The sequence below is a fragment of the Chelonoidis abingdonii genome, chromosome 7 (assembly GCF_003597395.2).
Source record: "Chelonoidis abingdonii isolate Lonesome George chromosome 7, CheloAbing_2.0, whole genome shotgun sequence".
In the NCBI taxonomy this organism is placed as follows: Eukaryota; Metazoa; Chordata; order Testudines; family Testudinidae; genus Chelonoidis; species Chelonoidis abingdonii.
This window is the reverse complement of record NC_133775.1, coordinates 93,227,299-93,255,111: the sequence shown is the minus strand read 5'-3', so window position 1 is coordinate 93,255,111 and position 27,813 is coordinate 93,227,299. Positions and strand designations below refer to the sequence as shown.

The 27,813-nt window shown below is 38.2% G+C and overlaps 1 protein-coding gene across 8 annotated transcripts in view; it reads left to right on the top strand.

The window, feature by feature from the left end:
* The window catches only part of TCERG1 (transcription elongation regulator 1), a 49,860-nt gene that overhangs the window by 6,825 nt on the left and 15,222 nt on the right, over positions 1 to 27,813 (top strand). For 3 of the 8 annotated variants that reach the window (XM_032801515.2, XM_032801521.2, XM_032801522.2), the window contains exons 4-15: positions 284 to 587; positions 2,745 to 2,987; positions 8,266 to 8,328; positions 9,504 to 9,740; positions 12,631 to 12,746; positions 13,655 to 13,684; positions 15,841 to 15,929; positions 20,992 to 21,152; positions 22,878 to 22,944; positions 24,069 to 24,204; positions 25,452 to 25,541; positions 26,738 to 26,856. In XM_032801515.2, coding sequence (XP_032657406.1) covers positions 284 to 587; positions 2,745 to 2,987; positions 8,266 to 8,328; positions 9,504 to 9,740; positions 12,631 to 12,746; positions 13,655 to 13,684; positions 15,841 to 15,929; positions 20,992 to 21,152; positions 22,878 to 22,944; positions 24,069 to 24,204; positions 25,452 to 25,541; positions 26,738 to 26,856 — 1,655 coding nt within the window. The remainder of the gene's footprint in view (positions 1 to 283; positions 588 to 2,744; positions 2,988 to 8,265; positions 8,329 to 9,503; positions 9,741 to 12,630; positions 12,747 to 13,654; positions 13,685 to 15,840; positions 15,930 to 20,991; positions 21,153 to 22,877; positions 22,945 to 24,068; positions 24,205 to 25,451; positions 25,542 to 26,737; positions 26,857 to 27,813) is intronic. The other 5 variants (XM_032801518.2, XM_032801519.2, XM_032801520.2 and 2 more) reach the window with 5 other exon arrangements.

Below are 27,813 nucleotides of genomic sequence, written 5' to 3'. Positions count from 1 at the left end.
ACAGCAAGGAGCTGTCAGGAACAGTGAGTGACTGTTACTACACATGATCTTGTTTGCATTGGTGGTGGTGTTGTGTTAATCTTTGCCATCGAGGCTGCAGATTGAGTCTTTGTTTTTGTCATGGTGAGTAGATAGGCAAAACAGAGCAATTTCCTTTTAATACATATTCATATAGATATTAATTTTTGCCCTTCTAATTTAAGAAAGGGGGACTGGACCATTCATTGTGAAAACATATGTTTGATAATGACTTTTGTTTGATAATGACTTTTCTACTCTATAGGTCTATTTCTATAATGCACGAACACGTGAGTCTGCATGGACCAAGCCGGATGGGGTAAAGGTTATTCAACAATCAGAACTGACACCAATGCTTGCTGCCCAAGCACAGGCGCAGGCACAGGCACAAGCCCAAGCACAGGCACAGGCACAGGCACAAGCCCAAGCGCAGGCACAAGCCCAAGGTGCCTCCACACCAACAACCAGTAGTCCTGCATCTTCAGTGTCTCCATCAACATCATCAAGTACTCAGTCCTCCATGACCTCTACTACAACCACAGCCACTTCAATTTCACAGACCATTTCCAGTGAGTTACTGTGGGTTTCTTAGGCTTTGTGAGAGTGGGAAAGAAATGCTACCTTAGAGGAAATACTGAGTAAAGTCTTAATATGACATGTGGCCCCTCTTCTTTGCCAGGTATTTGTTATTCTGCTGCTGTTACCCATATGTTCTCAAATAACTATTAAGTGTCTGTCTGGTTATCGATATACTTCCAACAAAACTTGGAAATGCTTTATTAAGAAAAGAGCAGGCATTATTTTGGAGGAAGGGGTTGTTCCACCAAGGTTTCCCATCTTACCTGTCTCCAGGATCCAACCTGCCCTTCTGGTTGAGGAGGTAGACATGTCAGTGCTGCCTCTGGAACAAGCAGAGTTGATTGTTGTAGAGCAGAACTTCTGCTTTTTCATTCTGCAGAGCATCCCAGTGCTTCAGTTCCTTTGTTCATATGTACTGAGTCACTACAATGTTTCCAGCTCACAACAGCCCAAGGGAATAAGGGACTGACCTTGCGGAATGTATATATTTAGAGTGTAGCCGTAGCAAATAATTACAGTTGACTCTTCATCTTGAGTCATATGTCATTGTTTCACTAGATCTGGAAAGCTGGAAAGTGACCACCTAGCCTGTTCTCTTGATATATTTAAGTGTAGTGTGTAGGGCATTATTTTATTGGATGTGTAGCCATTTGTTAAATACGTAACTTTGGACAGGAATCAGACAAATGTTTAGGTTCCATTCCAGATCAGCTTTGAGATCCATAGTTTATTCACTGTAGTTTTCTCTGCTTTTGAGGCATATGTTTATACTGAGGCCCCTTTTATGTAATATTAATAGAATAATGTAAAAGTTGACTTGACTCTTGTCTGCCAAAAATGTAATTTCCTGACACCAAGCACTAATGAATTTTGCCTTTGTTCTTAAGGAAGATCTGTTAATGTTGATGCTTGTGGCCAGGTGCTAAAGCTTGTGTTTTAAAAGATCAATTTTTTCAGCATTCAGAATCAGTCTGTAAAGTATTGGGGGTCAGAAGAGCTGGGTTCTAATTCTGACTGTGCCATTGATTTATTGTGTGACCTTGAGCAAATCATTTAATTGCTGCATGCCTCAGTTTCCCTCTCTTTAAAATAGGCATAACTCTCTCACCCTTTGAGAACTACAGATGAATATTATTAAATATATACTAAATATTAAGTATCTTTATATTATTGAAAAAGTGAGTTAATCGCTTTATTAAATACTGGAGAAAATAATTTCCTTGCAATCTGTTTTTATGACATAAATTTAATATCTAAACATAATCACTTAGTACAAGAAAAGTGATATTTCTCCATCATTGCGCTGTATCATCTTGTAAATTTATAACATTGCTTTCCAGGATAAAATAAATCAAAATGATGCCTCGTATAAGCTTAATTCTTGAAACGAATTGGCTGCCACTTTTCTGCCTTTTACCCCACACATTCGTATGCAACATTAACATCCTGTTGAAGGATAATCCGAATCATCCTGCAAGAAGTGTTGAACTGAATGTTTAATATTCATTTACCCACTAGGAGGCACTGAAGGCCACTAGAATTCTTCCAGCCCATGACTGAGAGCATTTTCCTAAACTTTTCCTTGATTGTAAATTTTGTGCAGATATTTCTCCACACTTGAATCACAGTTGCATGGCTACAATCTAAGAATATCACACTGTTGTCACGTACATGCACATACAGAACTGCTGCCTTTATATTGTTTAAACAACAATATTCTTTGCGCATTATTTCCTTCATTCAAGGTTTTGTACAACTTTCCCCTTCTAGTTGTCTCAATCTGAACAGAGGTTCAAATTTCACTTATCACCCAAACAGGTTATACTAGTTCTCTGGTAAACAAAGCAAAGAAACTTTTGCTACTGCCCTAGAGATTTGTTAGTTATATTATACAAACAGGGGGGCAAGGGAAATAAGAAATAGAAATTGACCTTTTTTTGGAATGATGTAATGTCACAGGGTGGAGGAAGGGATTTTTCTTTCCAGCGAGCGTCTTTTCCTCATGTGTGCGTCAGTAAGAGATGAAATACTGTATAGTATGTGTAGGGAAATATTAGTAAGTGCTCACGTATTTACAGTTCACACGTTGCATCATTTAAGAAAACTACAAATTTTTTCTTCTCTCTTCTTTTCTTTTCTTTTCTCAGCACCGACAACACAAGACCAGACCACAAGTTCAGGTGTTTCAGTTGCTACATCTTCAGTTAGTGTTTCAACCTCCACTCCTTCTGCTACACCTGTGCAGACTGTACCCCAGCAAGTCCCACAGACGTTGCCTCCTGCAGTTCCTCATGCAGTACCTCAGCCAACAGCAACAATTCCTGCTTTTCCACCTGTAATGGTACCTCCATTTCGTGTTCCCCTTCCTGGCATGCCAATTCCACTTCCAGGTAAATTGGTAGACTGTAGTTGTCTTGTCAACTGTGTGTCCATGTTGTCAGTTTGTTTGCACTCATGTGTCTACTGTGTATGGAATTGCCTAAATCCTCTCTATTTAGAATGTTTTCTGAAATAATTCAGGTTTAGTGGACAGACTTTTTAAGTAATAGTCACTTGAAACTCTTTTTTTACATGTTTAATGTTCTGATACAATTATTAGAAAGTAGTTATTTAAACATGTAAAATACTTGTTTTGGCTAATACAAATAAATTTTAAGTATGCACTGAAAATTGCATTTTATAAATGGATTTTTTTAAAGGGATCGTGTCTATACTCCAGTCCCATACAAAGTAATGAAGAGCTGGCTTAATTCTCTAAGTGACCCTGAGACTGTTAATCAATTGTAAAAATAGTTTATTACCAGGATGTTCTAGCACTACATTCTTTTTTCATATGGCAGAATTCATGGTTGGTATGTAATCATTGCTGTCACTTCATTACTTGGATTTAGAGCTTCAGTCTTATGCACAAACATGCATTAGGAAATGAAATAAAACTAGAGGAGAGACTAAAAGTGAATTACATATTCTAGAGTTTCTGCTCCTGAATATGTATGCAGTGTAGTTGCAGCCGTGATGGTCCCCGGATAGCAGAGAAAGTATTACAATTCAGCACTGATACCAAGTGTTCCCAAGCCTGATCACTTGCATCCACCAGGCATAGTGTCGGAAAATGAGCAAAAAGACTTGAGCTGTAGGGGCTCATGTTGAAGCTTAGTCCACGGTCATAGGTTCTAAGTGCAGAAGGGGCCATTGTGATCTAGTGAGTCTGACTGCTCTATAACACGTCATAGAACTTTCCCAAAATAATTCCTAGAGTATATCTCCTAGAAAAACATCCAATCGTGACTTAAAATTGTCCATGATGGAGAATCCACGACCCTTGGCAAATTGTTGCAATGGTTAATTACTGTCACGGTTAAAAATTTACAGCTTATTTCTAGTCTGAATTTGTCTAGCTTCAACTTCCAACCATTGGATTGTGTTATACTTATATCTGCCAGATTGATGAGCCCATTATTAAATACTTATTCCCTGTGTACATACTTATAGACTCTAATTAAGTCGCTCCTTAATTTTCTCTTTCTTAAGCTTAAATAGATTGAGCTCCTTGATCTATCACTGCAGGGCATGTTTTCTGATCCTTTAATCATTCTCATAGCTCTTTTCTGAACTCTTTCCAATTTATCAACATTCTTGAATTATGAGCGCTAGAACTGGACACAGTATTCCAGCAACAGTCACTCAGTGTCCAATGAAGTGGTAAAATAACCTCTCTACTCCTACTCAAGATTCCCCTGATCATGCATCCCAGGATCACATTAGCACTTTTGGGCACAGCATTACACTGGGAGCTAATGTTGAGCTGATTATCCACCATAATTGACCAGTCTTTTTCAGAGTCGTGATTAGAAAAAATCAACTTTGTAGGAGTGATGCAACACCACAATTTTGTTTTAAAAAGGAAATTATAGGGAAGTCATCAGCTTAAACAAGACAAAATTATACCAGGTTGAGGACAGTACTCTGGTTGATACTGAATGTTAGGTAAGTAATTTAGAGGTCTGATTGTTTACTCCTGGGGGAATTCTGTGCCACTGCGCATGTGCAGAATTTGTATCTCTCTCTCCTCCCCCCAATTTCTTTGCTTCCCTGCAGAAAACTGACTTTCTGATAGGGAAGCCACAAGAGCATTCATGGGGCCCTCTCCAGCAGTATGTTTTGTGTGTCCAGGACAGCTGGCAGAGAGAGAAATCACTGTGAGACAGGGGACAGGATTGAGGAAGACTGGCTGGTGGCTCCTGCCCTGTGCCAGGCTCAACTGTTTGTTTGAGGGGGCTTCCTCTTTCCCTGCACGGCATCTGGGTCCGGGTCAGACCCACAGCCAGATTTCTCTCCCAGCTGCAGGAAGCTCTACAACCCCCCACCACACTCCCCTGGCTCCTTCACCCATCACTCCTCAGCTGCTGGGGGAGGATCCCTGTACAGGGAGCTGCTCTCCCATCTGCCCAACCCCCATTTATCCAGACCTCCTCATACCGAGACCCTCCTGCTCAACCTTACCCGCTGCAATCCAAACCCCCCCTTGATGAACCCCATTCTCCTGTAGCCCCAACAAACCACCCACACCTGGATCCCCACCCCACTGAGCCCCACTCCCCAGCATCTGGACCCCACCTCAGACCCCTTCACCCCTGCTGAGCCCCAACCACCTTCACCTGGACCCCCCTGCAGAGTCCCATTACTGTTACACTCAGAACCCCCCAACAAGTCTCTGTGCATCCAGATTCCTCTGCACTCGGATCCCCCACTCAACCACCTGCACCCAGATTGCCCCAAACAGAACCCTCTCAACCCACACCTGGATCCCCCCACACTAATCACCTCCACACTTGGATCCTTCCTTGCTGAGCCTGCCTGCCCACACCTGGTGCACCTGGCATGAAGGGGCAGGGCCCTGGGGTGTTTCTGGAACAGGCCCTGTCCTTACGCTCTGTCGGGGTTAGGTGCAGCCTCACCACTGAGTCTCTGTCCCAGCAGCTAAGTGATCTCCTGCCTTTGTGCAGCCCGTGGCCTGTGCTCCCCCAATGCCATGCTGGAGCCTCCACATTTATTTGACAGATAAAATGCAAAGAATTATTTTTTTGGCACAGAATTTTTATTTATTTATTTTTTGGTGCAGAATGCCCTCAGGAGTAGATTCTTACATATTTTGGGAAATTAAGGGAAAAGAATAACTAATTGTTAAGTTTGAAAATGTGCAGCTTAAATCAGGATGAAGAAAGTTTGACTACTCTTAACTTCAATTCCTGCCTCCACCAGCAGACGATCAGTGTAAGATGAAGGATCCAGTATTCTTCATGTAAAATGCATATTCAGCTATTCTTGAGTGTAAACTGGCAGGCAAAATTTGAATGATCAATACAATAAGGAAACAATTTCAATATCCAAGAAACTGCCCATGAACCATGGACACCTATATATTTTGTAAGTTTCCAGTGCAGAAACTCCCACATTGAACTCTACACTGGAAAAGAAGAGAGAAGTGTGGAAAACAAACAAAAAAAACCATGGTTATCTGATGGAACGTTTTCCTCAAATTCTCTCAGAACATGAGTATAGTTTCTGAAGTTCTGGAAGACTTACACCTGACCCATTTTCCCTGGGAAATAACACACTGGATTGAACTGAGAGGACTCCATGCCATTTTGAATATGTTTTCTTTGATTGTTCTAAATACACAATCTCTTTGATTACGGACCAAAACTATGTTTTGTTTTGTTTTTTTAATTCAGCTAAATTTGGTTTGACTTGGTTGTACTTTTTTTGTGATGTTTCTAGAAAGCCTTGGAATATTTCCACCATAACTATAAAATGCCTGAAGAGATGAGTTTTTAAGAAACAAGCTAAAATGATTCTGTTAAAATATTAGCAGAATTTGAAAGACATATTGAGCATAAGTGTGTAGCTCTTTTGTGTTAAGCAGTGATGAGCATGAAGCCATCCAGAGAGATCACTTCATATTAAAAAAGAGCTGGGCCGTGCAATTGACATGTGATCTTGACATTTAAAGTTCTGCAGCATGTTGTGGCATGACACTAAATTAACTCTTCCATTGTGTTAATATCTTACAATATTAAATTTTAAAGTCGGTCTGCTTACTCTTAATTCATATATGGAAGCTATCTATACATTTAAAAATGTGAAATTTGTCAGAGGAAACAGCTTTTTTTTTGTTTGTTTTCTGTAGTTGCTAAGAAGTCTGTCTGCACTGCAGTAGAACCAATTTCAGTGATCGGACAGATGACATTATTTATCCTGATTTAGTTTTAGAACATACTGTAACTTCCTTAACAAAACAAATTTTTACAGTCATTCAAAGGCTGTATCATAAAACCCCCCAACAAAACTAGACAAACACTTCATTCAGTACCATTTGATTCAATGCTTTGGTATCCTGATCCATCCTTACTACATAGAGCTATTAGAAATTTTAATAAAAGAACTCAAAACTAAAGAGCACTGAGATTTGGTCTTTTCTAAAAGATTTTTTTTTAATAAACTGGCAGTATATTTAGTGTATTTTATATATTAGATTTTTGATAAAGAAAATTAAAATTTATTTTGGTTATAAATACAAGGGTTTAATTTCATTTTGTGTTGTTGGAATTCCCACCTCTTATCTCTTTCATATGGTGGGAATGAAGCATTTTAGGTCTGGGGGTATATGTCTGAGTTTTTCAGTTAGCAGTCTGAAAGTACTGGATTGATACTCAGAAGTATTTTACAGTCATGACCCCTTCCCCCTAAAATGAACTGTCTTCTGGAATCCCTTTTTTCCTCCCTTTTTATTCTCACATCTTTCGTAGTGATTTTTCATCTCACTGAAGAGGATTAGATGTCAGTTTCCATACCTTTCAGTATCATTTCTTCAGTGAGCTAGAAAGCAGTCCATGGTGCCACCTCTCCTAAAGGCTAAGTGTGCTGCCTTCACAGCATTCCTAACCCATGGTGCTCCACAGACTGACAGAGCTAATACTTCCTACCACTGACCCACCAATGTAGCTTCTTTGTGTATATTTCTTCACCCCTTCACAACCTTTTCTTTTCGCCTCCTCTTTTTCAGCTTCAGTGCCTTTCCCTAATGACCATCACCTCCTCTTTCCTTTCTGGTTGAAATTGTGCTTTCACTGCTGCCGCTGCCACCATCACTCTCACCCTTCTCTTAATTGATTAAAATTGTACCTCCACTGTTGCTCGCACCTTCTTTGCAGCTGGGGTAGGAGCAGAATGAAACTGACAGGGACTGCATGAGTTTCTGTAGCTGCTTCTATTGGCCTCTTCTGGGCAAATGCTGTGAGCAAAACTACCCTCAACACATTGTCCCACAGAGAGGGGTGAGATTCTACCCCACACTGAATTTAAACCCTTGAATCCTCTCTCAAATGTTTTTATAAAGTCCTAATATATGTTACACTTTAAACTGCTAGTTCAATGTAAAACCGTAAATGTTGCTGTAATTTAGAACTAGTTTTATAGTTGATCTGGCACTACTTTTCGTAATATATTGGAACAAAGAAGAATTTGCATTTTCCTGCCTGGGATCTGTCTTTTCTATTGGAAAATGGCATTTTAAATTGTAGCAGGAAAATTCATATTATTCGGACTCCCAGTAATAGCCAGCATACAATGGCAGCTTTCCAACATGCTTGCTTATCCATTTTACAGGTGTAGCAATGATGCAAATAGTCAGCTGCCCGTATGTAAAGACAGTCGCTACCACCAAGACGGGTAACTTTTAAAACCATCTTAGTTCATTTTGTCTGTAAGTTGGCATGGTAGTGAATGTTGTTGTTTATCTTTTATTTATTTATTTGCTTTCCCCAAATGAGTGGATCTATATATTTTTATTTTCAAAAAAAGTCTAAATGAAAATATATTGGCCAGCAAATAACTTTCCTAATGAGTTGTTAGTGTTAGCCTATTTAGTACAAAAAAGCTACACAAACTCACATTATTTTAATCATTGATTTCTGCGATAAATGTGAACCTCCTCATGCCCATACTACTTAGTTCTTTTTTTTGCGTGTGGGATATTTGTGTGTTTTCTATTTCTATTTGTACAGTGACATGACTGCTTGCATGTTAGTATGTATGTGGTGTATGCGTGTCTTAGTATAAATCTTCATTTTAAGGTTGTACGTTGTTTGAAAATAAGCCATTTTCAGGAACAAATGTGTTTTCATATAAAAACCAGTTACTTGTTTCTTCAATAATGTACTGTTTTGGTTTGGTGTTTTTTTTTTGTCTCGGGCTAAAAGACATTACAACTAGTACTTTATTATTAAACTGCTCTAAATAATGGCCACATTGTGTTGGTCCTATTTGCTTACTTGAAAGCAAATTTACTTTCATTTTCCAAACAACCTGGTATACCAGGCAAATGGTATAGTAATATACTGTACTGGCTCTTCATCTCTGGGTACTTGCTTGCCATTTTGACTTAGGACATGAGCAAAATGGATTTGGTAGTCTGTCTCAAGTACTCCACAGAACCGTCGCAGCATAGTTCAGTATTACTCTTTTAAAAGCATTAAGTCATCAGACTTCATCTTGAACTGAAGTAGCAGGGATTTTGCTCTTGAAACACTGAAATTGAATGCCTAAAATGCTAACAACTTTTGTACTATGCAGAATTGGCTATTACTCTTTAAATCACTGCATTTTACATAATTGTCCTTTGCCCAGTTGAATATAGACATTTGTGATTTAGAAACATGGTAGTATAATTAGTAACATCAGCTTCCAATTTTGGGGGGAAAAAACTTATTTTGAAGCAGTTTACATTAAATTGTATGCTTAGTTGATTATCGTAAAACAGTATTTTGATGCTTTTTGTGTCAAAAAAATGATATTTCATTGTCACTCACTCTTTTGTTTTTGTTTTTTACTGCTCCTTTATGTAGGTGTCTTGCCAGGAATGGCCCCTCCTATTGTACCTATGATCCATCCTCAGGTTGCTATTGCCGCTTCACCTGCTACTTTGGCTGGAGCAACAGCAGTCTCTGAATGGACAGAGTACAAAACAGCAGATGGGAAGACTTACTATTATAACAATAGGACTTTGGAATCAACATGGGAAAGACCCCAAGAGCTAAAAGAGAAAGGTACAGCATTCGATTTTAGAGTCCAGCCACAACTAGGTATGATCACTTTTACGACTTAACATTATAAACATTGTTGGAAAATGTGAACGAGAATTACTTTAATCCTCTTCTCCCTTAATTAGGATTTCCAAAATGTGTTTCTAGTGCTAACTTTGAGTTGGGGATAGGTCTTAGAGTTAAAGCATATTTGTTTTGTGCTATCTTAATAGCTGTTCATTGCTGTCAAACCATGGAACACTTAGTTGAACAATGCATTTATTTTCCAGTAGGAAGAAGTTATATTCTCATACTAGTATGCTTGAAAAGATCTCTGTGAAAGGACAAAAAGTGGAAAGAATTTTTTAGTTTTTAAAATGTTTATATGTAATTTTACATCTTAGTGATAAACTCATTAAAGAATGGAAACCTGTGAAAGCACATAGTTTAGAGTTTGGGATGGAGAGAAAGGGAGGGGATGAATAGGACAAAATTAAATTAGCAAAAAGAAAAGATTATATTCCATAACCCCAAATAATTTAACCCAAATTACATCCATGAGGAAGTCCTCTTCTCCCCCTACCCCCCACCCGGTGATCCACATATAATGCCAAAAAGAAGACTAGAGAGTGAAAATCCCCTCAAATGTTCTATTCTAGTATCTACAAAATTTTTGCTAGTCTTCACCGGTCTAGTCAGGCACAAGTAGTTCTTCCTTTTCCCTCTTGGTTGAATTTTTTTATATATACATACACACACCTGCTTAAAATAACTCTCAACCATGCTAGTTAAGACTGCTGCCCATGATCTAGTTGACAATTCAGTTTTCACTAACTCAGCTTACTTCTCTTGAATTGAGAGGTCCTTAAGACAGAACGTCTGAGTTAGGTTCCCTGAATAAAGAAGCATTTTCTAGATCCTCATAATATATAAAAATGTATTTTAAAGGAAAGTAATAGGTATAGAACAATGCTCAGAAGGTTGTCTCTCTGCAGTTGCATTGTACAGTCTTTTTTAGGCAAGAGCTGTCCATTCCGGAAACTGGACTGCACCATTCGCTTGAGTATTCCATCCAAACTTCATGTAGAAGACGTTCTCTAGTGGTTCGGGAACTCATGCAGAATGCTTGGTGTCCAAATGTGTGTCTGCTTAAAATTGCTTTCTTGTATTTCAGCCTCTTCTGTAATGTTCTTTAAAGTTCCAAAGTGCATTTTAAAACTTTCATTCTCAATTTTTAATATCTCTTGAATCTTGATAAATGTGTAGTTTATTCTAGAGAAGTTAAACAAACTGCAGGGTTTTTTTGGAGCAAAAGTAACTAGCTAATCCTAGTTTATTTTGTAGCTCTTAATGCATCCAAAGAAACTGCAGACTTGTTATCTTCCTTCCCAAACCCATGGACTCCCTAACCAAATTTTAATGTCATGGAAGGGAAGGAGATAGACAGCAGCTGATCTTGCAGGAGACTCCTTTCTGAGACCTATTGTCACCAGACATAGTATCAAAAACAAACAAAAAAACTAATCCAGAAAGTAAAGGCACCCTAGCAGTATATAAACAACAAGCTGTTTGTTAAAAAGGCAACAGCCTTTAAGAAATAGCAAAGGAGGTCTATGCCAGGATGGTGTGCTGCTGATAGCAACCCTTCTGCATCATATAAGACCCACTAGAGCAGCCTGCAGTGCAAGTCACAGCATAACGTCCTCTTCCCCTCCCCCATATTTTTGATTGGATTTTAGGTGGAGAAATGTTGGGATTAGAGAAATAACTCTTTCTATCACACACACTATTCTTCTATTAAAATTTAGTGCAACTTCAAGCATAATATTTGATGGTTAACATCCCTAGCTATTCTTCCCAAGTGACTTGTTTCTATTGATGTAACCTCCTTGTCTTATTTTTGACTTCTAATATTTCCTACTGGCATTGGGGCTAAGTATAAGAACAGACATGCAGGCTGCTAAAGGGCAGTTTTAATTACAATCGTGAAATCCTTGCGTGGAACCAGCTTTAAGAAATACGTGGAATCTAAGTTATAATTTATTCTGCTAAACAAGGAATGTGCATGAGCACTTCAGGAAACTGGACTGAATTTGGAGCTGTTGTCACAGGAACACACCCTGAAAATCACATCTCTCTCTATTATATTTACATGTAGCACTTAGAGTTGCTATAAAAGAAAAGTTGGGGGGGTGGGAATATTCTCTTACAGGTTGTTTACTTTGTGTGTTTAGCATTACTTTGTATTTGGTCAGTTTCCCCTGTATTGTCTGTGAGGTTCCTGTTTGCTGAAAAGGCCAGAATTTAAAATTCAGGGCATACGCCTTAAAGAGTATTCTGTCAGAAATTTACATTTTTAGAAATGAGCCAGTTCCCAAAATTAAAGTTGACTGTGTCACTTGAATCCTGTTAGGACCGTTACATGGGTAGCAAGGTGTTAGTAAGAGGGATTCCATTTAAATTATTTTTTACAGTGAATGGCCAGGATGCCTGCTTTTTGGGTCAGATTCTCTGCCCCATTCCAGTTCCTGCACAACATCTAAACAACAAAGAGCAACCAGAATTTGACTTCAGCTGCAAAGTTGATAATTCTCTTCTGCCTTGGGGGCAGAGGGCATGGGGGGAGGAGGGGGAAGAGTAGGGTCCACTACAGCAATTCATACACCAACTGCCATAAGTTAGGAAAGACTAACTTACATTGGGGCTGGGATACTGTGAGATTAGGAGCCCTAACTGCCTCCCCTTTTCCCCATGTTGAGCAGATCCTGGCATAAGAGAGAATCTGGCCCTTTGAGGATGACACTTAATTGTCTGGAGAGAGAATAGTGCCAAACAAATAAAAGTACAACTTGAAAAACTACATTGATAAACTGAATCTGATGAGTTCAGTAAAAATTTTAAGTTACCGTAGGCAAACTTTTAAAAAAAAATAAAATCCTTTTTCTTATAGAAAAAGTAGAAGAGAAGATTAAAGAACCTATTAAAGAACCTACAGAGGAGCCTTTGCCAATGGAAACAGAAGAAGAGGAACCCAAAGAAGAACCTATAAAATTGCTAATTAAAGAGGTAAAAGACCTTTCAACCAAATAAAATCTTCTTTTTGTGTATATATGTGGATGCAGACATATTGATAAGAGATTATGGTTAGTAATTTGAGTTCTTAGGTTATTGGGGGTGATTTGAAAACAGTATTTTTTTTCTCGTGACATTTAGTAATTTTTTTATTTAAAAAAACTTTAAAAAGAAAAATATAGAGAGATGAATTAGGTTGTAAGTTAGTAAGAACTTGAAAATGAAAACAGTCTTACCTCTAAATACATTCTGATTTATAAAAAGTCATTTCTCTCATTAAACTCGAAGTATTCAGCAGCTCAGTTTGCTCTGGATATCAGGATGTCTGAAATATTGAAAGAGAAGCATGTTTGCATATTTTCTTTATTTTTGTAATTTTGAGACAAAGGCAAAACTTCCTGTATACAATACAATCAATGAGTTTAGTTTGTCAGAAAGTCTTATCGTAGAGAACCTCTGCAAAAGTAAAGTACATTTGTTTCCCTTAAATTACAGTAACCAAACTAAAACTTCTTCTTGTGTATAGTTTTTTTGTTATGTAAGTAAGGTACGGTGATAAAAACACTAAGCTGCCTGACCAAAAATAACACTTTCTGTACTGTTTGCTTACTAATCTGCTCTGTATTTTTCTGGCAATAACGTTAAAGCAAGTCATAATATACATACAGCAGTTTATAGTGTTGGAAAGGCTACACATCCAATTTGTCATGCTTATTTTTGAAGTAGTCATTAATACTTTTTTGCTAGCTTGTTTGCTTTTTCCTATTGTAAAGGCAATTATATTTTATGTTCAGCACTTTATGTAAGCCAAATCTTGTCTTTCAAGTCACTGAGCTTTCAGAATAGACATTTCTTGAAATTTCTCTTTGTGGTAGATATCTCACCATAATCTTTTCATTTAGGCCCTGTTTCGGGGAAACGTCCCAATTCAGGCAAGTGTTTAAGTATTTTTAAATTCCATTGAAGTCAATGTTAACATGTGGCTTAAGGGCTTTCCTGAATCTGGGTTTTGACTTAAATAGAAATTAAAGCCTGTAGCATAATAATCAAAGCATTGTTACATTTGAGAAGACAGATGAAAACTAATAAGATACTAATGAGGGTTTTTTAAGCCTATGAGGCACAAAAGAAAATCTAGCAATGTTATAGGCCCATTACTAGATGGAGATGGTAAAATTGTTAATGATTCAGGAAAGGCAGATGTGTTCAATAAATATTTCTGTTCATTATTTTGAAAGAAGCAAGATGTAGTCATATCAATTGAGGGTGAAGTATTTTCCAGTCCATTAGTAATTGAACAGGATGTTAGATGACTTCTCTTAGGAATAAACATTTTTAAATCAGCAGGCCTGGATAATTTACTCCAAAGACTCATAAAAGAGTTGACTGGGGAGATCTCTCACCCTCTTGTGTTAATTATTAATAAATCTTGAAATACTGTGGAAATTCTAGTCGATTCTAAAAATACTGCTGTTGTGCCATTATTCCAAAAGGGCAAGTGGGATGACCTGGGAAACAGGTCAGTTAGCCTGACATCAGTCCCAAGCAAAATAATGGAAAAACTGATAGGGAACACATAAAGAATTAAAGGACAGGAATATAATTAATGCCAGTCAAACCTGATTTCATTCTCTGAGGTATTACAAGTTTGATTGATAAACTTCAAAGACGTAGTGTACTTACTTTTGTAAGATATTTGACTTAGTACTGCCTTATTATAGCTGTTTTGGTCCCAGGACATTAGAGAGGCCTAAGGAACATGAAAGCTTGTCTCTTTCACCAAGAGAAGTTAGTCCAATAAAAGATATTGCTTCACCCACATTGTGTCTTTAGTACTGCATTACATTTATAATTAGCACAATATATCAATGGAGCATATTAAATGGATTAAGAACTAGCTGATATATCTCAAAAAGTAGTCATCAGTGGGGAATCATCAGTCAATTGTGGTAATTCTAATAAGGTTCCAAAGTGCTTGGCACTTTGCCTGACGCTACTTAGCATTTTAATCAGTGATCTGGAAGCAAATATAAAATCACTGCTGCTAAAATTTGCAGATGACACAGATAGGCAGAATAGTAGATAATGATCATATGGACCAGTCTGAATGGGCCCAGGTCACCAAGAAATCCAAACAAAATATGTTTTAATACAGTCAAATGCAAACTTACTCATCTAGGAATAAGGATACAGGCCATATCTACAGAATGGTAGACTATCCTGTGCAGGGGTGACTCTGAAAAGGATTTAAGGGTCATAGTGGACAATAACTGAGTGTAGCTAGCTCCCAGTGTGATGCTATGGCAAAAAGGGCTAATGCGATCCTTGGTTGTATAGACAGGGGAGTAGGGAGATGATATTTATATCAACATATAGCATTATTGAGAATGATAGAGGATTACTGTTTATGATTCTGGTGTCCACATCTTAAAAAGGATATTGAAAAACTGAAGAGGATGCAGAACAGCTACAAAAATGATTTCAAGGGCTGGAGAAAATGCCTTACAGTGAGCGACTTTAAAGCGCTATCCTTTTTAGCTTATTGAGATTGAGGTGACTTGGTTACTGTTCAAGTACCTTCACGGGAAGAAAGTATCAGGTACAAAAGTGCTCTTTAATCCAGCAGATAAAGAACTGGTGGCTGGAAGCTGCAGCCAGACAAATTGACGTTTGAAATTAGGCACAAATTTTTAAAAGTGATTAACCATTGGAACAAACTACCAAGGGAAGTGGTGGGTTCTCCATCCCTTGAAGTCTTCAAATCAAAGCTGGATGTCTTTCTGTAAGACATTTTAGCAAAACAAAAGTTATATGTTAGTCAAAAACAAGTTATTGGGCTCAATATATGGAGAACTGGGTGAAAATTAGTGGCCTATGAGAGAGAGAGAAAGAAAGAGGAGGTCAGACTAGGTGATCTAATAGATTCTTCCTCCCTTAAACTCTGAGAATATAATTGAGGCTGTTGATTAACATTATTTTAAATAAATAAATAAATATGATTCCACATTACTGTCAATTGGATATAAATGAAATAGCTGAACAGAGAACATGGCGGACTCTTACAACCTTTATTTTTTTTCCCTTCTAGGAGCCAAAAGAGGAAGAAATGACTGAAGAAGAAAAAGCAGCTCAGAAAGCAAAACCAGTTGCAACTACTCCTATTCCTGGAACCCCATGGTATGTAGTTAACTCCCAGTGCACACCTTTGGTATTCCAATTCCTTTCTCTGTAGTATGTTGCAGCAGACATCTTGTTGGTGAGGAGTGTTGCTCTGTTGTTGGAACAGGAGACTGGGAGTCAGGACTCATGAATTCTTTCCTGTCTCTTTCACTGACTCTCTGTTTCCTAGAGCCGGTTAGATAATTTGCTTTGCTTCTTAACTGTCTGTGAAATAGTTCCAACACTGTACCTGCCTTACAAGGGGAATGGAGCTTAAGATTTGTAAAGTTGTTTAAAATCCTAAAATGAAATATACTTCAAAGTAACATTAACAGTATTATTGCAAGATTTCTAAATTGAGGGAAATGATGCTGAATCTCTGGAAGCAAAAATAGGACTCTGAAGGACAAATCTCTGTAGATCTTAATGTTAATAGGAATTCTGGGAATATTGTTTGACATTTGGATGTGTATTTGTCAAACATACTGGAGCCCTTCAGTTTGGAATTGTTGCTCTTCAGTGTGCTAATATGAAAGTAATCATGCTGTGAAATAGTAGATCATTGAACCTATTGAAAGAAAGAAAATCATGGGTACTTGGAAGGATCTGTCTGCCATTTACAAGAAATGTATACTCAAGTATTCCAAAGGGGCTTCCTGATGTGATAAAAATATATGGCGGATATACACAATACAGATTAGAAAATATGGTGGGAAAACCTCTGTACCTCTGCTTGGTGGGTTTTTCATTTTTTTTAAAACATTTTCTTTTTCAAATGGTTGTCCACAGGATTCCATTTTTGGTCCACATGCACTCAGTGCATGGGAGATCAGATTCTTTGGTGGCTTTTGAGACCGCAGCTACCCCCCGGGTGTCCAAGGAGATAAAGAGAAGAGTAGGCCCAAGCATGTCTCAGTTCCTTCTTATGGCCTGTGGCAGCAAGAGAGAACCCGTACAGAAGTCATGCTTCTGTATGACTTTGTTGTAGACAGTTAGTGGTGAGTTAGTTCAGTTGTTCCATTGTTAACTTTTAGTTTGACTATTATTGTTTTTGTATTTTTTTACTAACTTTTTTCATTGATAGTAGGCTCAGAGCCACCAGGAGCTATTCCTTCGGAAACTACTTTTTGAGCAGGAGAAGGCATGGGTCTTAGAGGATATGTACACACAGAGGTCGGAGGGTTCCAGAGCTTGGGCTGCAGCCTGACTGGATGTCTGCACTGCAGATAAAAAGATTGTTAAGTTGAGCCCTGTGAATCAGTTAGCTGCAGGTATCTAATTGCAGTGTAGGTGTGCCCACAGGGACACGGCCCTCGTTAGCCTCCCCTTGTGTCCACCAGTGTTGTATCCATATGTACAAGCATCCTGGAGTATGCAACCATATTCCCACAAGACAACATCCTCTATCCCCATTTCAAGGGGCTAGATCCTTTTCTTTTAAGAGAAAGGAAGATCAACAGGCAAAGGTGGAGGAACAGTTGATCTCGCAAGCAATTTTGTCATCTTCCCCTGATGAGGCGGTCATCTACACCTTGTCCAACAGTAACTTTAAGGCATTTTGACATCCACTGAAAGGAGCAGTTCACCTGAAGTTCAGAACATTCTGCAGGAAAGTCTCAACAAGATTGACTTAAAAGCTAAATGGAAGAGGTTTTCTATTTGGACATCTCAGCATCAGTTATGTCTCCTTCAGCAACACCCATTTCAGCAAAATTGGACTATTTACTATCTCTGAAACCATCTTGATTTTTTCAGGCAGTTCCATAAAGTGTTCATCTAGCAGCAATATATGCACGTCACTCTCCTATCTGGGACTGCACTGTATTTTCACACCCTAGAGTGGGTATGTTATTTAAGGGCCTTATTCATGTTTTTCACCCAGTTTGTGAGACATAAGTATAATACTAACAGTGTTGATGGGTCCCCCATGTGAGCCAATTGCAGCCTGCTCCCTATACCACCTATCAGTGAAGCCTTCTTTTTTTTAGAAGACCTTACACAGACTCAAAGGGAGAAAAGATTCAGGCCCTCATGGAAGGTACCCCTTATATAGTGTTTCATAAGGACAGGTTTACTTTCAGGCCTCATTCCAGATTCCTAGCCAGAGTTGCTTCAGAGTTCCATATGAACCAGTGTATTCTTCTCCTAGTCTTCTTCCCCAAGCCTCATTAATCCCAGGTGATGTCATATTCTTGATATAGTAAGGGCATTGCCCTATTCCTTAACAGGACAGATACATTTAGGAACACACCTAGATTGTTCGTGACTTTGATAGGTTTAAGGGCCAGGCAGTATACGCAATGAGATTATCAGAATGGGTCTCCAGCAGTTGTTTTAAGAATTTTTTTATAAGCTACCCAAGTGAGATCCATCTAGCCACATGAGAGTTCATTTCACTAGAGCCTAGGCAACCTTTTCTGCCTGTCTGAAGACTGTACCTATTTCTGAAAAGTATAGAGTAGCCGTGTGGAACTCAATCCACGCATTTACAAGAAACTATTCTTTGGTAGATGGTTCCAAAAAATAATGCTCATTTTGGTAGCGCTGTCCTACAGTCATTCTTTAAGTAGGACTTCTAGTACCTACCTCCGAGCAAACAGACAACTGCTGGTTAGTTACCAAGAGTGGAACTATGATTCTTTCGAGATGTGTTATCCACCTGGATTCCATGATTCACCCTCCTGACCCCTCTACTACAGAGTACTATTCCTCTGGCATTCTGTATTGGCAAAGGAACTTAGGGTTGGTTGGTCCTGCGCCATCATTTATGTTCTCAAGTATGGGGATGTGAACCCATCTAGAGCTCAGATATGGCCTCAAAGGACACTGCTGACAAAATAATCTGATCCCATGAGCACTGGGTGCACATGCATCTAGAGTGGAATCCATCTGGATCAGTGATTCTCAAACTTTTTTTTTGTGGACCACTTGAAAATTGCTCAGGGTCTCGGCGGACCACTTAATGATCTTTCCAAATGTTGTTTGTTCTGTTAGCTAACTATTGTAAAACGCTTTGGGTAAAAGCGCTATATTAAAAAAAACCTTGATGATGATAAACTCTTTTTGTTCTACAAATAAAGGTGCACAAGTCATATTTTAATATCAGTTGTCTTACCTTTCTAATGCGATGCAAGTGCCCTCTCTACCCTGCTGCTGCAGCTCCTGAGCTGGGGCTGGGAAAGAGGGGGTCTCTCCCTCTCTCCCCCTCCTCAGCAGCCCCCTAACTGGGGCTGCGAAGGAGGCAGGGGTCTCCCCCACCATAGATCTGAGGCTGGGCAGGAGGGCCGTCTCTCCCCGGCAGCTGCAGCCCTGGGGCTGAGTAAAATCGCCTCTTTCTCTGGCTGCTGCAGCCCTGCACGTCCCAAATTCCCTCCATGCCCTCTTCTCACTCCATTGCCCCCTTTCACCTACCCCATATTCCCCCCAAGGCCACCACCTCACCTTATATGTGCGTCTTCTCCAGGGTCCAGGCACCTAATTAATGAAGCCACAGCTGCATGGCTCCACTAATTAGGGGGGTGCCCCTTCATTCTCTTGTGTGCGGCTGCCTAGACACGCACCTTAGAGGGAACTATCTGCGGACCACTTGAATGGAGCTCGCGGACCACTGGTGGTCCATGGACCACCGTTTGAGAACCTCTGATCTAGATAACCTCTTGAAGATCCACAGTTACTGTTAGATAAGTAACCATTCTTTGTGTCTAAATAAAGGAGCCTAATAATGATGTCATTCTTTGTAAGTCCAGTTTAACCATTGATGTCTCTTTAATACCTGGGTCTTAGAACAATTAAAGTCAAGTCTCTATCTAAGGCTACCTCTGTAACCACTAACATAGTAAAGCAGAAGTTTTAACTTCAGAGCATGGTCTGTAAATTTCAAACAGCGGTGTTAGGATTGAATTTTCCCATCTGATGACTTTTTATCAAGATAGCAGAGATAGAAGGTTCCTTAGTACTAATATCTGAATCAGACTTCTAGAGCGAATACTTTTCCAGAGTGGTATTGGATTTGCTATGTCTTTTGGTAAAAATATTGGTAAAATTGTATTTTTGAGCTTTGAAGCCTATTACATAAACTACCAGGGAAAAAACAGTTCTTCAGTTCTCTTCAGGGAAAAAGATCTATCTTGTAGTTATGTGTTAAATATAACCTAGACATGACTGTGACCTACATTCTGGTATCCTGTAGAGTAGTAGCAGGTGAGCTCACCAGAACAGAAAAATCAATCACCTGAATGGGAGCTAGACCAAGATAATACAAGGCACATTATTTCCTAAATGGAGATGTAGTTCAGGCTAGACTCTTACACATTTGGTGGAAACAACAAAAACAGGTTAGTCAGAGGATAGACGAACTCAGAAGTGGCTTCCATTCTCTCCCACAGAACTCAACTCTTCCAATCTGTTGGCATGTGGGTTTTTTGAATGTCTTCTCCTGTGGTGGGTTTTTTGAATGTCTTCTCCTGTGGATATTTTCTCATGCTTCTCTAATGCTGCATACAGTTTTAAGAAGCAGCAGCTGCAGAATGAAAATGGAATAGAATCCAGTCAGTTTTACTTCCCCCACAGAGTTCTGATCAGTAGCAGTGACACTTGAATATTTTCAGTTTTACTCTTCGCTGGTTGAGAAAGCAGTAGTATCAAATGCAGGATCACAGCTCTATTGCTGAGTGAGTAGGATGGTACTGTGTTTCTCATTTGGAAGGTTAGCTCTGCAACATTATAAAACTGGGTTTTTTAACAAAAGCTTATATTCCGCAGAAATTGAAAGTTTTAGGCCACTTGCCAGAGAAAGTTTTCTACTGATGATTGGTGAGTGTGTGGGGTTTTTTAACTTGTTGAACTGCAGTATCATTCATTTAGCATCTGTTTGTTTTCCTCTGTTTCTGTAAAGCGGATAGTGAATAGCTGGAAGAGATTAGAAATCTAAATTCTTTGCAGGACAACATTAGAAAGCATTGTCTTTTTTTCTGGATGACTTAATATTTTCAATTCTCATGGGTGATATAAAGCAGACATATAAAATGAATATAGATAAAACTAAACTTGGTGCATGTGCATTCTGTTTCAAAATTCTTAGGTGTGTGGTATGGACTGGTGATGAGCGGGTTTTTTTCTACAATCCAACCACTCGTCTCTCTATGTGGGACCGGCCAGAGGACTTAATTGGAAGAGCTGATGTGGACAAAATTATTCAGGAACCTCCTCACAAAAAAGGAATGGAAGAAGGAAAGAAACAAAGTAAGAGGAAAATCATCATTTTCAGTCCCCATTCTCCCCATCACCACCTTTACAGGATTAATAGAGAGGCAACGAACAACTTTTCGCCCAAGCTCCATTTTATGCTTATTTTCAAAACGAGCATAAAAAATAAGTGATAGAACTGTAAGCTGGCTTGAAAAATGAGGTATAATTATGAAAACTGAGACAACTAAGTTAAAAAGCTGACTGCGATAATAAATTGCAGTTATATAAAGTGCTTAAAAAAAAAAAGGTCCAAGAGAGTAAAGGGGATGTTAATGACAGGAGAAATGTTATGTCTGATAAAATAAAATATGTATGAAAACAGGCTAAGAAGCAGACATTCTTTATTGAGAAGAAAGGGAGAAATGGTTAAAAAAATTTATAGGGAAAAGGAATAGATTTTCAGGCCAACAAAAAGCAGACAAAGATCTAATCACAAAGATAAGACCGTAAAATACTGGAGCATTGAAAGGAGGGAATTAAATTAATGTTGACTGAAATAAAATTCTGCAGTGATCAGAAATTGTGTTTATTTCTGGGGGTTGGGCAGCGTTATTTTCTTTAAGAAGCTACTGAAAGACTATTTTGGGCATAATTTCTAATAAATCATCCAAGAATGATAGACTTCCGCATTTAAGAGGAAAAGGCTTTTTTGGGATGGGGAAGTATAAGGAAGATGATTTAATTCTAAAGACAGTAATGCAGAATATTACTTTGCAATTAGAAGATATAAATGGGCTCCATGAAGCATTTACAAAGGCACATTTTGGCCTCAATTTTTTTTGGAAATGTGAGTTACATGTTTAATTCCTTTAAAATACAAAACTGACCATAAATCATGTAGTGTCGTGTTTCTCAAACTTTTTAGGCAGGCGACCCATTTGGACTTAAAAGAAAAAAATCACTAACCCCCCTCCTCACTAGAAAAAAATTGCGACCTTCTACCTTCAGCCGCATTCAGGGCAGAGGGCTTGGAGCTTCAGCCAGGCTGAGGGCTTGGGGCTCTAGCACCTCGTGGGTAGTTCCTGCTTGCAGCTTTCTGCCCTGGTGAACCCAGTGAAGTAGAATGGTGACCCACTGTTTGATAACTGCTAATGTTGTGTTTTCTTCCAACTTACACTAAATTGCGTCCCAGTCTTACAGTCAGATCCATGGGGGGTGAGGAAAGTGGGCCACCTACACAGTCCCCTGGGCTTCTTGCTGGGTTTAGGGATGATAGTTTAATTACTTAATTTTACTGAAATGAATGAGCTCAGCATTTTGAGTTTGTATATTTATGGTTCTGTTCTATTTTCTGCATGTAAGTGTATAAAACACAAATGAAAATAGAGTTCTTAAATCTTGTTATGGGAAAAGGATTTTACATGTAATTAGAGAGCAGGTTTCATAAGAACTAATCCCTTCTGTTGAATGATTGGAAAATAGAATATGGAAGAGAATTGTTTTGTGGCTAATACAAAACCAGGGTGTTGGCACGTGCTATAACAATCTGATTTATAGGGGCAATTAAAGATGGAGACTTAAGCATAATGCCATAGCGACAAACATTATCAAGCTCCGATAAGATTTCTCTAAAACTGAATGAAGAATTGCATCTAATTTCCTTCAAAATAATGGGTTAAAATTGTGATCAGGCAGCTTTATATGGTATGCAAGAGGCTTCAGGCATAAGTTGTGAACTTTTCTTCATCTAGAAGACTGTTAATGAAACTTATCTTACAGTTAAAGAAGATCATGAATCAGCAGAGGAAACAAATGATGATGAGCCTATTAAAACAAAGAAGCGAAAGTAAGTTAATCTTGAAAACACTTATATGGACTTAGTCTAGATATAGAAGGCTCTGTCCGATCTCAGCGGCACTCATGCAACCCTGTTGAAGGCAATGGCATTGCCTGAGTATAACTGAACAGGATTACTTTAGATTTCCGCTAACTTTCTTGCTAATGTTACTTAGTTTGAGGGTTTTAGAGCTGGATAGAATTCATGTTGAGAGAGAATTCCATCTTCTGTGGAAGTCATAAATAATAAATGTGTGTTTGTGATAGATGCTATCTGTGATAGCCTGATCTCCCTCAGGAGCATTTTGAGCTGTCTTTATGTTACACAGTTCTGTGGTATTAGCATATGCCACTCATTTGCCCAGCTTGTGTTCACTCTATTTGCACAAGTTTTTGTTGCCCAAAAAAAGACAGTAAGTATGGATTTTTGAGCTGGAGTTTTTCTGTAAAAAGGCTGTTTTGACTGTGCTATAACATCAAGAGTGATTGTTTTTGCTCTGTTTGGTTTGCAGAAAATCAGGGCAAATGTTATTGCTCCTAGAGCTATATACCTACTCCCATCTTGGTATTTTGTGTCATTTGATGTAATCATGAATTAGATCCTGGTTATGACTGTGAGAATTTAGAATAATACTTCTGGGAACCAAGAATGTCTCAGTAAATATCCCTAGAGGAGCAATGTATTTTTTAAAAATGTCTTAACAAAGTGGATTATTTGATGGTTTGGTGGTGTTTTTTTTTTTGTTTTTTTTTTTTTGGCAGTTCCCCCCCTTAAACTCAATTTTATAAACTTGCTCAATCGTGTCCTTTTAACTCAATAAACAGAGCCTGGTGTTTTCAACAGAGAGGTAGAATGTAAAATAGTATAAAACAAAAGATGGATTAAACCTACTTTTCTTTTTAGTGATTTTACATTTTCTTTTGATTCGCTTGATAATACTTAGAATCTGAATGCCTTGTTTGTGTTTATTCACTCTGATGCTTCAGTCTTTGACAAACGTCTTGCAGTGGTTTGTACAAGCCTATGTTGCTGGAATGATCTAAAATTTATGTTGTATTTGTGATGCAGTTAGATATCTTAACTGCAGTGTTAACATCACTTCTAAGAGGATACTCTATGTTTCATTTTTACAGGAAAGATGACAACAAAGACATTGATTCAGACAAGGAGGCTGCCATGGAAGCTGAAATTAAAGCTGCACGTGAGAGGGCCATTGTCCCACTGGAGGCTCGAATGAAACAGTTCAAGGATATGTTGCTAGAGAGAGGGGTCAGAGGAACTATCCTTTTGATAATAAAGTAGAACCTTGTTAATTCTTACTTTGCTAATTTGCATGCCTAATAATTCTCATGCACACAAAAGCAGTCTCATCCCACTTCTGAGGAAAGATTGAACACGAGTTGGGCTGTGATTACTAAAATCATCACAGTTATCCTAAATAATTAAAACTGAACTACATTGTCAAAATAAGTGAACCAAATATTCTGATGCATTATCTTTTCCTTTCATATCTCATGATTCTTTAAACCACAATCAGTGTGAATTAGCACGATTTTGTTATATATTTAATTTTCCAATGTTAGTTTTCAAGTTTCAACAGTGTGCTGCTGATGTACAGGAACGAGAAGGGGATAAATCCTTGCCCCGAAGACTTTTCTTTTAAAAAAGTATGTAGTATATTGGCAAGTCAAAACATAGGTAGGGAAGTGGAGATTTTTTCAGAGGCACAGAGGTCATATCAGGCACCCAGTATCCGTTGAAAATCAATGGGAATCGAGCATCTCATTCCTATTTGTTCTTTTAAAATCTTCCCATGATCACAACGTGAAAGGAGAAAAACTTTCACCTCATCCTTCCTTAAACTATTCTGCTAACATTGAAAACTAGCCATTTTTTTTAATTAAACTGAGTTTGAGGCTTGTTCAATACCTATTGACTTTTATAGATGCACTGGCTTCCTAGAATGGTAGCAATGTTTATATGTAAAAGAGAAGAGGTTCCAAATTTGAAGTGATGCCTGTACATCTTTTGTTTTGATCCACAGCAGTGCCATTTTAGGGTTATTCCAAAAAAACTCAGTTGAAATCAGCTTACAGATAGGCATTTTTTCAATACAAAGATCCATTTGTGTATGAGAAACTTTTAATTTAAAAACTCAGAACATTTAGCGAAGGAACAGAGCAGTCATAGGAAATCAAAATGCAAAGCTTGAAGGTTCTCTTCTGATGTAGTGATTTTTAAATGCCACGCAGTAGTGGTTATTTTAATGAGTAATTAGATGTGTGTTACTTCTGTGTAATTATGTAAAAGTTTTCAGAGCCAATTAGTGTGGAAATTTGCCATGCTAACCTCCTACCGCTTGTCATCTATTAGTGATGAAAACTTCAGGATGGATTTCGGTTATGTCTTCTTTTTAACAGATGTCCTGTAGATTTCAAGCAAAATACACAACCTTTGTATCTTTGGGGGAACTTAATTACCAGGCAAAATCCAGTTTATTTTTTTACTTTTTAAAGGTTTCTGCCTTTTCAACCTGGGAGAAGGAGCTGCACAAGATAGTTTTCGATCCTCGGTACTTGCTTCTCAATCCTAAAGAAAGGAAACAGGTAATAGAAAAGGTTAATTAACTTCAAGACATACATATCATTAAAAATAATCTTTGAGTGGAAGTATAGTCCTTTGGGTACCTGTATTGCAAATGGGGTTTTTTTGTTTGTTTGTTTTTATGCTTTATTTTCAACAAAGAGAGCAGGAGCTGTTACTTCTCTGGTGGTAAGATTCATTTCTTGCTGCAATGATATATATAGCCAAGAGGCTGCCAAAAAACAGCAGAGCGCATCTTCATTGTCACACCAAAATATTAATAGAATGAATAATGAACACATTAAAAATCTGAGCAATGAAAAATTCAAGCACAGGCTTTATTATAAGGCAGACTCAGTTCAGAAATCTTTTCCCCAGATGAAGGAAGAAAAATGGAAAAAAATTGAAAAGCTTAGGAGAGGAATAAGCCCCTTTCTCTTAACATTTTACCCAGAAATGTTACAACTTTATTTTTGTATTAGTATATTTAAATCCTCCAAGTAAGTCTCAGGTTAACAAACAAATTATGGGAGGAAATGTTCATATGATGACAAATACTACTGTATTACGCCATTTCCCATACATGCAGTGGGAATGGATTCTGAGTGTATTACAGAAGCTATTCAAATCTCTACATTACTGTTACTATGCAAATATGTGAGTGTTGCATAAATGGATGGTCTCTGTTATAATGGTAATTAATCCCTTAGTGTAAGTATTCAGGATTATAAAATGTATCAGTTGTTAGGGGAAAGGAGAAGTTCTCTTCTCTTGTAAAGAGGTATCTAACAAGGGTGGATTAGTAATTCCTTCCAAAATTATGGGGTATGTGTATAAATATATAAGAATGAATGAAAGGGAAATGGTATTGGTTATTTTGGATATTTGAGTACTACCTGGGTACATCTACTAGCAGAACTGGGAAGGTATGGTAAAATGGCTTCATTTGGAATTGTTCTGCAATTGGAGAACTAAATGTTGGGCCCGGGCACCAGGGGGTCATACAGAGACCACCCGTGAGTGTGAGATTTCTTCACTAATATGAGGTCAGATTTGCAGGTTTGCTAGGCCAAAGCAGGCATACCCTTCCGCAGACTAGTTGGGTAAACTCTGCAAGTTGAAACACATGAAGTTTTCTTTCTCTTCATCTGCCTTTCTCTCACAGGGGATAATATGACTCCAAGTTTGGACATCTTATGTCTTACTGGTATTTCTCTAGGTATTTGACCAGTATGTGAAGACCAGAGCAGAAGAAGAGCGCAAGGAAAAGAAAAACAAAATAATGCAGGCCAAGGAGGATTTCAAGAAAATGATGGAAGAAGCAAAGTTTAATCCAAGGTAGGTGGCTTATTTCACATTCACATGTGAAAGCTTTTGCCGGGTCAAAGTACACTTCATTTTTCAGTGGGTAATCTAACCCCTCTTTTGCTCCTTTCAAAACTGTAAAAGAAGGGGGAAATGAACTCTAGGAAAATCTTAGGCCTGTTGAAATGTATTATTTCCTTCCGCATGATTATAGTCTCCCTAACCAACAGAGTGCTGGAATTTGGGGGTTTTGATGTTTGATATATTATAATTCACTGGTTCAGAATGTGAAAAAATCCCCAGCACATGGCTGGATGATGAGAAAGGGCTCTTTTTTTTTTTTTCAATGAGTGTTCTCATGCAGCTCTTGTAGCCTTTGCAGATCGTGCTGGCCTGTGAGAAGTTTTCCTTATAACAGCAAATCACTGTGTACGTGTTTGGGTTTGTTTGTTTTTGTTTTTTACCTTCAATGAATCTGTGCCATCCAGGGGTATCTATCACAGTAAGTGTTTTGGTGTTTTTAGCATGGATACTAGATATTCGAGATTATGATTCCAAGATGCCTGAATTGTTCATGTTCATAGTTCTTGCCCAAACAACTCATAACCATCCTTATGTCACTTAATAGCTTATAAGCATTATATTTTACATTAGATGTATTTCAGTGTCACTTCTAACCTGGAGCAGACAGGAATTCTTTTATGTTAAAACAACGGTTCATTTGATTCACTTCAACTTCATGGATTCAGCGATATATGTTGAAATGTGCTGGAAGCCAGCATGTGCAGGCTTTAGGCTAACCAGCATAATTGACTTCACATCTGTAAAAACAATCCTCAATCAGCAGTGTCTTTAGGCATCCAGTAAGGGAAGTTGTCAGGAAGATTACATTTTTTAACAGCTGTGGGATTTTGAGTATTTAAAATACATGAATGGGTGTGCTAAATATGTCCTTCAGAAGGATTGACTTTAGTACTTCGCAATCCAAGA